General features: G+C 38.5%; 1 protein-coding gene across 2 annotated transcripts; it reads left to right on the forward strand.

The window, feature by feature from the left end:
- Nucleotides 1–2,075: 2,075 nt before the first annotated feature.
- On the forward strand, nucleotides 2,076–8,389 carry LOC120716602 (homeobox protein OTX1 B-like). 2 transcript variants are annotated; one of them, XM_040004146.1, is made up of 4 exons: nucleotides 2,076–2,391; nucleotides 4,201–4,392; nucleotides 5,635–5,786; nucleotides 6,999–8,389. In XM_040004146.1, the coding sequence occupies exons 2-4, from the start codon at nucleotides 4,296–4,298 to the stop codon at nucleotides 7,788–7,790; spliced, it is 1,041 nt and encodes a 346-aa protein (XP_039860080.1). In that variant the 5' UTR covers nucleotides 2,076–2,391; nucleotides 4,201–4,295; the 3' UTR covers nucleotides 7,791–8,389. The 2 variants fall into 2 exon arrangements, with proteins under 2 accessions (XP_039860080.1, XP_039860081.1); XM_040004147.1 differs by lacking the exon at nucleotides 2,076–2,391 and having other exon boundaries at nucleotides 3,908–4,392.
- Nucleotides 8,390–12,051: the final 3,662 nt, after the last annotated feature.

Genomic DNA, 12,051 nt, shown 5'->3' on the forward strand with positions numbered 1-12,051 from the left:
TTTAAATATAACAGATAATTTTAAAAGATTTTTTTAAACTGTGTACTTCACAGTATAAAATCGCTGTGTTAACTGCAGATGGTCTCTTGAGCTTGAGCCATCACGATATCAGATTTTCATATGATTTTTCCACATCATTGTGCTGATGAAATAAATCATATTTTTCTGTAATATGTCTGGGAAAAATACTAATGATGCTCTCAGTCAAATTTATCTTTGTTTACTGTGTGCTGTCTGTTTTTGGGGGAAAAAATTAATTAAACTCAAAATACCTTTGTCTGGTAAAAGAGTCTATAACACATCCAAAAAGGACAGTTACATGATATTTTGAAAATTCAATATAGGTCAGTACATGTAAAACATTTCTTGTAGTAGCGTCTCCTCAATGTAATTGTCCTGAGGAGGTGTTACATAATCACATTCTCATCATACTGAGAAATTTCCAGAAAAATATATGAAATACAAACTGCAGATCAGCTGTACAGACTCATTTCCTGTAGCGTAAGAAAATAGTTCAAAGACCCAAAGCTCAGTAAGAACTAGATCACTCACACTTACCACAGCAGTTTTCTACAGATTATCACATGACACAGTCTTGGGGAAATAATGCACTATTAGAGAAACAATCCTAAATTTACATCACCTAAGACAATGCATCAGATTAGAAGATTTTTGTACAGTTTTGCCTCTTACTGAGGCAATTTTTCAGTATTATCAAGTTTTAGTATTGCTTACCTGAAAGTCCCAGCTGGGCAAGAACTGAGGAAAATCACAGTGATAGCAGATAGTGTGTTTTAGTTATCCAGGATCACGTGTTCTCCCCCTAAAATCTTCTCTGCACACTGAAGATTTTAGGGGGTTTCTGCCCTGTCTGCATGGAAGGTTCTATGTGAGATTTTCATATACAAGGTGGGAAAATGTGCAGCAACCTAGCCAAAGCCTCCTCCATGCTTTCTGATAACCTGGGGTTTTATGCATCTTGCTTTTAATAAGCACCAACACCACAGATGAGAGCCTCTCCAAACTTAACCCCCACCTCCAACACACACACACACACACACACACACACACACACACACACACACACACACACACACACACACACACACACACACAAACCTCTTCAAGCTGCTTGATCCCTGGATTTACGGGTTTAGTATTAAGAAAATACTCCTGCAATTTGGGATTAGACCCACAAAAACCCTCCACAACAATGATTCCGTCCATTTGATATCTTGATACTAGTGATCAATCCCTGGCTTTGTCACCTTCGTCAACAGCCAATTTCCGGGGGAAAGCGATGAGATAGATTACAAACTTGTTCATACTCATTTACCCAAACAACATACCGATTTTATTCTTTTTGATTATTATTCATTTTTTTCCTCAAGGCCACAAGGCAGACTTTCTCGGGTGGTTGTTCCTCCATTAACATAGATTATTTGGTTATTTACTTGATATGTTGTCAATAGAAGAACAAGGTTGTTTGAGATATGCTTGTGATTAACTCGGAATAAAACAGGTTTATTTTTTTCTATTATTACACCTTAAATGAAACACTACAATGTGTTTTTCTAATGTGATAGTTAATAGTTTGTTTATTTGTGTTTTCTTTCGTTTAACTGTTTTTAAAAGCTCTGCCATTTTTATTATCTGATGGAAATTCTTTGAAGTAAATATTAATGCGACCTAAGTGTGAAACCATATTGGAAATGACTTAACACTCAAAACACTACGCCTAATAAATATCAATGTTTTTCATTACTCTTCAAAGCCAGATTAAAGCTAACGTTTAATTTAATGAATGTTAACATTAATTATTATAAATGTTTCTTTAATTATATCAAGGTTCCATCTCAGGTTTTGCACCTGAATCGTGGTTTTCTCGCTGTAATGGCAGCCGAACCACTCTCCAACTTTCTGACCTGAACTTTTCACTCATGTCACGTGATGTGACTTAGATTCGCAAGGGGCGGGCTTTTCGGTGTCAAACTCGGGGGCTGGTTGGTCGCTGTCGTGCCTTGTATAGGCGCAGAGTGCCGTGATTGGCTCGCAGAAAGAAGGCCCGTGTGCTTTCTGGGCTCATAGAAGCTAGGGCCCTAGAGACGTTCATTAATCTCCATCCGTCAGCGTCGGCTGGAGACAAAACGCTCGCGGAAGAGAGAAATAAGGCCTATTTTTTATTTTTAGTTTTTGTTCATTTCTCCGTACGCATTTGTTTAACAGATCGAAGACAGGTGTGGTTTTCACGTGGAGCTTCCGAACCTTTTTTCTTACCTCTGCCAAATAACAAAAAAAAAAAATTGCGCTTCATGAGGATATTTTTCTTGAACTTTGGATCTTACTGTTTTGACACTTAAAGGGAATTTTAAAATAAGGAGCCCGAAGAAGGTGAGACTGAAATGTGTTCCTAATTTTAATTGTTCTTAATGATCTATTTTTCTTTTCCCTTCGCTTGTGAACGTGTCTTTCTTTTTCCATTTTGAATATGTAATCGTTTTATCAACGAAAACTATCTTTAAAAGGCAATGTTTAAAAACAAGTCAGTCAATCAAAAAATATAATTATTTATCAATGACATATTTCACAACTTTAACAACACAAAACTTTTAAACGTATCAATCGCTCCAGCTAAAAGTTGTTTTGTTTTTAGGGGGGGGGGTCTTACTTTCTATTCTGTCGGTGGACTTTCAGCCCGCAGCCTACCAGTTACTTTCCTGATAAGGGCACTCTGCTAATTGTCGCACTGTTGACCTAATCTAAATTGTAATGGAGTTCATTTGCACACAAGTTTAGCATTTACATTGCGCGGTTTGTCTGCTTCCTGTGGTTATGGAAATAAGTCGGGCTTTATTTGGCGCTTGAGGCCTCAGTTCAGATCCAACAGGAGGCCCGCGGCACCTTCCAGGTGCTGCCAAACGGACCCCAGTGGATTTTGGAAATTCTCAGCCAATATTTAGCCCCACACTAATGTAGACTCGAGTTTTACAGAAAAGGATAAATGAATCAAATCCAACATGATGGATATTCCCTGTAAATGTAGATATGGAAGCTTTCTGTATTTTATCATGTCTTTATTGTTATATTTTCTTACCCCAATTTAGGTTATGTTACTTATTTGAACTCATTTTCAGCGAAAAGCAGTAATGTTACATGTGTCAGATGATTACGTGTGCCATTTTGCGCATTCTTTTTTTTTTCAGAAGAACTGCTGGAGAAATATAAAAGAAATAATAAAATATGAGCTAGGACAGGAATAGCAAATACTTCTTTTTTAATTTATAATATTAAGATCTAGTGAGCAACCACTTAAGACTCAGATACTTGCAAAGACGTCTGCTTGAGAAAAAAGTTCATTTGGACTGATGCAAACCTACGTTGCTGCAGGTCGATTTTATTGATCTATTGAATTAATGAAATCATAATGAAGATCTGAGTGATAACAGGGCTGTTAAAACATCCTGGTGGATGTTTAAGAAAAGTCAAAAATGTGATTACTAGATTAATAGTTTAGCGGGAGTTTGAGGTTTTCTTTATGAGAAAAAAGAATTCAGTTTCCCCCGTAGCCTAAGCATTTTTTGGGGCGCGTGGGGGGGTCTCTAAACTGATGTTATCTTCCAACACAGGCAAAGTTCAGGCGTTTTGTAACACTTTGTTCCAGTTTATTTTACTGCTGGAGTTGGGGGTTTTCCCCAGCACAAATATGTGAAAAGGTTCATATGTTTGTGTTTTCCTTTAAAGCTTCTTGGTGGGTAATTTGGTTTTCAGTGATTATTATTGTTCATAATACATTAACATTCATGGGCTAAAATGATTTTAAACGCCCCAAATATAAAATAAAAATATAAAAAATCAAATGTTTAAATTGACGATCAATATTATTATACTTTTTCTAACAGCATGAAATTGTATTTGTGTTTGTCGTGTTTTCAGAGTGTTAAAGGCTGTGATTAATGTTTGGGGTTATTATTATTGACAGGCTTCTCCCCAAAGTCAAGTTTTGCATCGTTTCTGCGTGTGTGGTTTTTTGTTGGTTGTTTTTTTGTGTTTGTTTTTTGTGAGTTTTATTTCTCAGCGAACACTTTTTTTTTTTTTTGCTTGCGTGATAAGCTTTGAGTGTTCACTTACGAAATTACCTCTTTTCAATAAGTTTCTTTTATTATGAGTATTAATTGTCGCGCATCTGCGTTTCACAACCAGAGCCGGACACAGGGGAGCTGAACACTCGACAACCGGGAGATCTACACCTGCCCTCTCCGTCCAGACTCCGGTCTCTCCTCCCGCTTGCTTCTAGCATGATGTCCTATCTCAAACAGGCCCCGTACGGCATGAACGGGCTGGGCCTGAGCGGAGCTGCCATGGACCTGCTGCACCCGTCTGTGGGATATCCCGGTAAGGATCCGTGAGCTGCAGGGTCGGTGCCAAACTGACGACTACGTGAACTGGAGATGCAACATACTGAGACGGGGAGGGAATCGATTCACCTTCCTATTCCATGAAAAAGCATTATAAAATTATCATTTGCCGTCTGTAACGTAGAAATGGAGCCGCAGTTAGAAAGTCCACAAATATCAGTCTCAGATTATAGAGGCAAAGCAGGAGAGGCGTTTTCTCTAAGTGCAGAAGTGGATTAGTTAACTCACCAGGACACCAGAACATCTGACTAGCGCGCGCATAATATTCCTCCACGCTTTTTTTCTATTTGTTTAGCAGTTTTCAAGCTTTAACCGTGCTTTAAAACAAGTGGTACAAACTGATGAAAGACCTCTTTTTAATTTCAAAGACTCTGACCTGCACAGGCCCATCTGCTCAGTGTCCTCCTCAGTCATACCCCGATCGCTGCAGAGACTCTATACTGTGAACTGAATAAACTGAGTGGCAGTGGCAGATATGCAGTGGCATATCTGGGATATGAGTGTTTTAAGTTTTTCATTATCAGACTGTAATAATTAGTGCGACTTATAGTTCGAGTGTATTACTAGTGACATTACTTGGTGGGCCCGGACCCCTGAAGCCCGTGTTAACGCTGGTTAGCTGTGAGAACCTAACGCAGACTACCGCATGAGTTTCAGCCAAATTATTCCTAATAATATCCTTATAATAATAACCAAATTGCCATAGCCTAAAAAGTGTTTTGCTTCAAGCTAATGGGAGGTTTGGTTTGTTTTCCGTTTTCGTACTGCTAAGCAGTGAGTGTAATGATTGTGACAGATCCCTGCTAAGCGTCATATTATCGTCCTTTAACATTTTTGGAATTTCGATGGTGAATTTGTAAGGAGCACTGTTATCTGGTAAATGTTCTTATTAGATAAATTACTTTGAAATCCAAAAGTGAAACTTCAAGACCGAACTTTGTCATTGCTTTATTTCGCAGTACTTCGCAAGACCTTAATATGATATTTCATACAGGCCTATCACTCCCCTTTGTCTCGATTGGAGGAAATGGTTATATGCCAAGATTTAAATAATCTTAAAAAGGAATATAACTTCTGCATCCAAAAATTAAAAGCAAAAGACTTAATGAAGGTGCGATATGCTCGAGGTTTGGAAATTTGTAATTTGGGACGAGCAAACTAGTATTATACGGTGTTCAATAGACTTCAGTCCAATGCTAAACAAGCACTTCGTTTTCAGCCAACCCGCGGAAGCAGCGCAGGGAGCGAACCACCTTCACCAGGACTCAGCTGGACATTCTGGAGTCGCTGTTCGCCAAGACCCGTTACCCGGATATCTTCATGAGGGAGGAGGTGGCGCTGAAAATTAACTTGCCGGAATCAAGAGTGCAGGTCAGCCACACACAAAACCTGTTTCCTGGTTTAGAACTTAAATGTTTAAATGTAGGACAAGAAAAGGCACTTCCATGCACCGAAGTTGTCGTTTTACATTTCGTGGCACCTTTCGATGGATTTTTTAAAACCTCAGGCATCTGCATGATTATGAGAAAAGTCTTTAATGTAAGGGAAGGATTTGGCTGGGCTGTGGCAGAACGCAGGGCCACCTTTTGATGTGGTGAGCTTTCTTTAAAGAAGGCTCTGAAAGGTTTTCCATGGCTGGCTTTAGCAGCCCTCTGCTGGGATTATAGCATATCTGGGATATGACACTATGACAAGCCCAGATATCTGTATTATTATTTCAGCTGCAGTGGTTGATTTTCTTATGGAGATTTGCATTTAAAAACGCTTTTTAAATTGATGTTATAAACCACAATGTCATAGAACACCATTTTACATTAATATACTCATCGTATAGTTGTGACCATAAACGCCATCACAGGATTTATTAAAATAAAATGTGATAAAAAGGTTTGCTATAAAAAGAGTTCTTAGGCAGTTAATATAGTTTAATGCAATCTTTTGAACATTATGAAAGCAGTGTATCAGACTTACAAGATGTAATGTTTCAAAACGTAAAATTTATTTACATTTAAAAATCAAAATATTTTATAATACTTTTATTTATCAGCATTTTCCACTTTTTACAAAATATTTTCTAAAGCATGTCATCACTTATATACATCACCACAGCACTTACTGAAGGAGGCACCAGACAAAAGTTTAAAGTTAAAGATGTCGCTGGCATGCATCAGGTATTTTTAAAATATCATCAACACTGGACATTGCATTCACCACAATTTGTAATTTACATAAACATCTTATTGTTAGATGCCTTAAATCTTTGGCAAGTTTGAAAAAATGAGTAAGAAACAGATTTGTTTTTAATTGTTTTTGTTTTCATAATTTTTATTCATTTCATTTGAAATATTTTTAGTGCCAAAAACATCCCATATTTACACATTCTAAAGATTAATTAATTAATTAATTTATGTATTTATTGTGCAAGTGTGTACAAGAGGTAAGGTGGGATTACATGAGGAAGTATAATAACGAACAGCAACAGCAAGTGTTTCCTTCATGCTATTTCAGCCCGGTTTTACAGTTTGTTATTTCTGACCTGGTGCATGCATGACGATGACCTTTTGACCTCTTCTCCTTTCTCAGGTCTGGTTTAAGAACAGACGAGCCAAGTGTCGGCAGCAGCAGCAGAGCAGCAACAGTGCCAAGGTAAAACCACTGAAGAAGAAGTCATCTCCAACCAGAGAGAGCACTGGTTCAGAGAGCAGCGGTCAGTTCACTCCGCCAGTAGTGTCCAGCTCCTCCTCCACCTCTTCCTCTTCATCCGCCTCCTCTTCCTCATCTGTCTCCTCTGGTCTAAGTGGACCTGGTCTTATTAGCACATCTACCTCCATCACTGCTCCAGTGTCATCCATCTGGAGCCCGGCACCTATCTCACCAGCACCAGCACCGGCCACTCTGCCTGACCCTGCCGCCCCTACCAGCGCGTCCTGCATGCAGCGCTCTGTGTCATCATCTGCGACAAGTGGAACGTCGTCCTATCCTGTTTCCTACAGCCAGACAGCAGCAGCGTACAGCCAGGGATACCCGGCTTCAGCATCAGGTTCCTATTTTGGTGGCGTTGAGTGCGGCTCATACTTGGCACCCATGCATTCCCACCACCACCCGCACCACCCTCACCAGCTCAGCCCAATGACTAGCAGCTCCATGTCAGGACACCCACATCATCACATTGGCCAGACGTCAGGACACCACCATCATCACCACCACCCACCGCACCACCACCAGGCATACAGCGCACCCAGCCTCGCCTTTAACTCCACAGACTGTCTGGATTACAAAGAGCAGACAGCAGCTTCAGCCTGGAAACTCAACTTCAACGCCTCCGACTGTTTGGACTATAAAGACCAGGCCTCATGGCGTTTCCAAGTGCTGTGACTTCCTGTATTTTTTTTTTTCTTCTGTGCTTTTAAAGAAGTATTTTTTTTTGTTGTTGGTGGTTTATTTTTGGAGATCCTTTAAAGTAAAAGTAGTGACATTTGAAAAAGGAAAAAAGTTTAACTGTGAGCCAATCAATATGATTTGAAGCCTCAACTTTGACTGTGTGCTTTTCAGTGGAGTGATTCATCCAGGATTATTTTTCTACTCCAAGATTCAAGACAAACTGACGCTATACCTTTTGAAGGCCTTTATTAGTGAAACTTCAATGGAACATTTGTTATAGTCCAGTCTGGGATTGCCACACAGATCATTCTTCAGAAGATAAACACATCCTCTCTGAGATTAATATACATTGGACTTTTGAGTTGGCTTTTCTTAGATCTGAAACAGGATGCTGCTATCATTTTCCAACATGATTCTTGTTGAGGAACTGTGGGTATTTTATTTTGGAGACTTAATTGCAGCAATTGTTTGTAAGGTGAAAGATTCTGCTATTTGTTCTCTGCAGAGGAAAGAAAATTAAAAATGTGAATTTAGACACGCAACGTTAGTATTGCATTGAAATTTGAGAGATGTACATTCGTGTCTTTATAATAAAGTCTTGTATAAACATGAACAGTCTAACGAAACTTTTATTCCTAAATACAGAATGAATCTCATCAATTTTAGCTAGTGAACAGCAGTTTAGAGTATCACACAATAACTAGCTTAGTTTTAAAATAAACCAGGCTAAACTGGCTTAACTGGTTTGAAGGTGTAGATATGGTCACATGAACAACAGTTTGAACATTTTACTTGTTTTATTTATGGTGTAAGTTGTTGCTATGGCACCAAAAGGCATTTTTTTATGCTTGGTTGAAAAATATTGCTTTAAATTTTTTTTTTTTTTCAGAAAGATTTCACCAAGTGTTTTATTTTTCATTTATTCTATTTAATTTATACATATTAGCACCTGGAAACTTGGCCAATCATTTCACCATGAGCAGGAGATGGACTAAATGCCTAAAAAATGCCTTATAGAAAAAATAATGGAATTATAGAAGCAGCAAATGAATGCAACACCCTGAAAGTAAATCTCTGGGGTGTTGCATTTAAATTTAAGATCATTGTAAATGTATTACAATGTGTGTAATTTGTTACATCGTTTTTTACATAGTTTGGTCATAGTCCTGACAAAGAACTACGAGGAACTCAAGGACATTCAGTGAGTCAGTGATAAAATATGTTTCAGAGTGAGCCATGAGAAAGTTCAATTCATCTGAATTTGTGAGCGATTACCATCTTGGAGAATTTTCTATCCTATTCACTAACTCTTTATTCAATGAAAAAAATGAGCATGTCTGAGAACAAAATATACCTAGTAGGTAAATCAGGTAGGAACGGGATTAAGTAAGAGACTGATTAAAAAGATTAAAACCAACAGCAGCAGATCTATCACTCTAAACATACTGCGGCTGAATGTTAATACAACCATATATATATATATATATATGTGGTTTATTACCAAGGGCTCAGAGAAGAGCTCGAGAGGATGTGGAGGGTGAAGGTAACGGTGGTCCCCGTGGTAATCGGAGCACTAGGTGCGGTGACTCCCAAGCTAGGCGAGTGGCTCCAGCAGATCCCGGGAATAACATCGGAGATCTCTGTCCAGAAGAGCGCAGTCCTGGGAACAGCTAAGATACTGCGCAGGACCCTCAAGCTCCCAGGCCTCTGGTAGAGGACCCGAGCTTGAAGGATAAACCGCCCGCAGGGGCGTGCCGGGTGTTTTATATATATACATACATATATATATATATACATATATATATATATATATATATATATATATATATATATATATATATATATATATATATATATATATATATATATATATATATATATGTATGTATATATATATATATAGAGAGAGAGAGAGAGTTAATATTTCATTGAACTAAATACACGTTAATTTTAAGAACTATCAGCTGCATGCATTAGCTTTGCACTCAGTTGTAATGTTATCTCTGGCAACCAGAAGAAAATATCCAAACAGCATGTCAATAATCAAACCCCTCCTTCCCCCCTGCAGTGATGGGCTCATAGCCGGGCAGGTTAGCAAACATGTACACTGGCATCCCTGCTGTTTGTTTGGCCATGTCGACAGTAATGTACAACTTATTTGATCCAAGGGAAAAAGGGACGAATCACGATTTTAATTAAGTGGCGTCCCGCTTCCTCACTGTGTCTGTCCAACAGCTGGACAAACAGCTTTTTGTAAACATGGCATCAGTGCTGTGTGTTTGCCCGCTCTGCATCCCGCTGGGCTTTAGCTGCACGCACCACAGATTCACGCAAACATGAGCCGAGATTTAGCACATTAGAACAAACTAATCTTCAGGCCATGTTCAGCCAATAAATGCAGTTTCATTTAGAGAAAGGACACTTCCCTCTGAACGCCTGCTTCATATGCCTTATTGTGCAGTGGGCCGCTCCCTGAGGGTATGAATATTTACTTTCTGAATCCTTGTAGTGACTAAGTGACTCTGCTTTTTAGCTTCTCAGTTTTCCTGAAGGCTGCTGAAAACAATGACTTCACAGGCGATCACCTCACTTTTCCTGATGTAACTGCACTTTCAAGGATATTAAAGTTTCCTCATGAGTGTTGTTGATTTAAAATAAATGATTCATAGAGGAGATGGTAGCAACACAGAAACTTCCTGGACTTACTGACAGGAGATCAGTCTTTATAAAAATCTTGCTAAATGTGCAGGTGAACGCAAATGTTTTCAAATTCCTCAGACACAAATAAGCACGTACTCATATTTCAGTTTTTATGTTTGTTTGTCAGTTACAGAGTCCACGATGCATTTTGTCTAAGTTAGCACAAAGACGAGAAACAGAAACTATATTACATCGTGTCTTTACTAGAGACTGAGACCTCTGTCAAATAATATGAATTGTTGTCAGATAAGCAAGTGCTACACACAGCTAATATGTTTTAGTAACATATCAGTTATGTGCAGATTTCAATTTTATTTTTTAAATCATGCTTTTTATTTGTTTTTGTTCCTAATGTCTCTGTAAAGCACTTTGAATCACCTTGTTGTTGAATTGTGCTATACAAATAAATTTGCCTTGCCTTGCCTTGCCACCCAACAGATGTTTTTATAAATTAATAGCACTTTCATTTAAAAAAAAAAAAAGCATCAATTTTATGACACAGGGATGATGGAGTGTATCCCAGCTGTCACTGGGTGAGAGGCAACGTACACCTAGGACACTCTCCAGTTTATCACAGGGCTAACACAGAGAACCATTCACACCTACAGACAATTTAGAATCAGTAATTAACCTGCAAAGCATATATTTAGGAGGAAATGAGGGTACCAAGAGAGAACACAGACAAGCAGACTCTCCTCCAGCTCTATACGAACAGAAGCATCTCTGTAAAGTCCTGGAAATTTCTAACTTATTCCTAAATTTACCTTGATTGCATTCCTCCAAATTTATTGCTGCACGTCATGATAGTGCATTGATTGTTAGATACACTATCACAATATTTGTGTGCATGTGTGGTGGGGTTTGTGTGTAATCATGGCAAAATGTCATCTAAGAGACACTATAGCAAACATGTACTATACTTTGGTAGGTGTTCATCTGTGAAAACATTTATTGAATTCAGGAATTAATTCTCTTTCTCAAGTAGAGAAACTAGAGAAAAGCAAAATTGTGTTTCAATTTTCCTGCAACAGATAATTTGTTTACCCCACGTTTTTGTATGCTGTTAGAATTTAAAAGAAGAAAAACATCAAGGAAAAGTGGATAAAAAAAAACAAGTTATAATTTTGAACATTTACAGACTGCATCTCTGTGTGTATAGTTTCATATGGAAATCCCTTTTAGCATGGTGGGTAAATAGATTACTACCCTGAGGGATTAGGGATTGCCTTACTGCTGGCCCACTAATCCCAAGCGCAGACTGTCAAGAGCCCTGACATGTCCGGGACTCCTTCAGCACAAAATGGCTTCTAACCTGTTTAAGAAGCCAATCTAGTCCCACACACACCAACTAACAACGCCACTTCCTCCACCACCAACATGAATGTTCCTATCAGAGCTGTCACCAATGGAAAAGACAATGACGTTTGTCTTCAAAGTGGGAAGATTAGATGCTGCATGAGACAAAAGCAGACTCTTTGAAGTGATTTCTCTTCAGCAACTTAGCTGCACAGGAAGTTGGTGAGATTTATAAACTTCAGTCAAACTTAAAGACGTT

This window comes from Simochromis diagramma, unplaced genomic scaffold (genome assembly GCF_900408965.1).
Source record: "Simochromis diagramma unplaced genomic scaffold, fSimDia1.1 OVJJ01000565.1, whole genome shotgun sequence".
In the NCBI taxonomy this organism is placed as follows: domain Eukaryota; kingdom Metazoa; phylum Chordata; class Actinopteri; order Cichliformes; family Cichlidae; genus Simochromis; species Simochromis diagramma.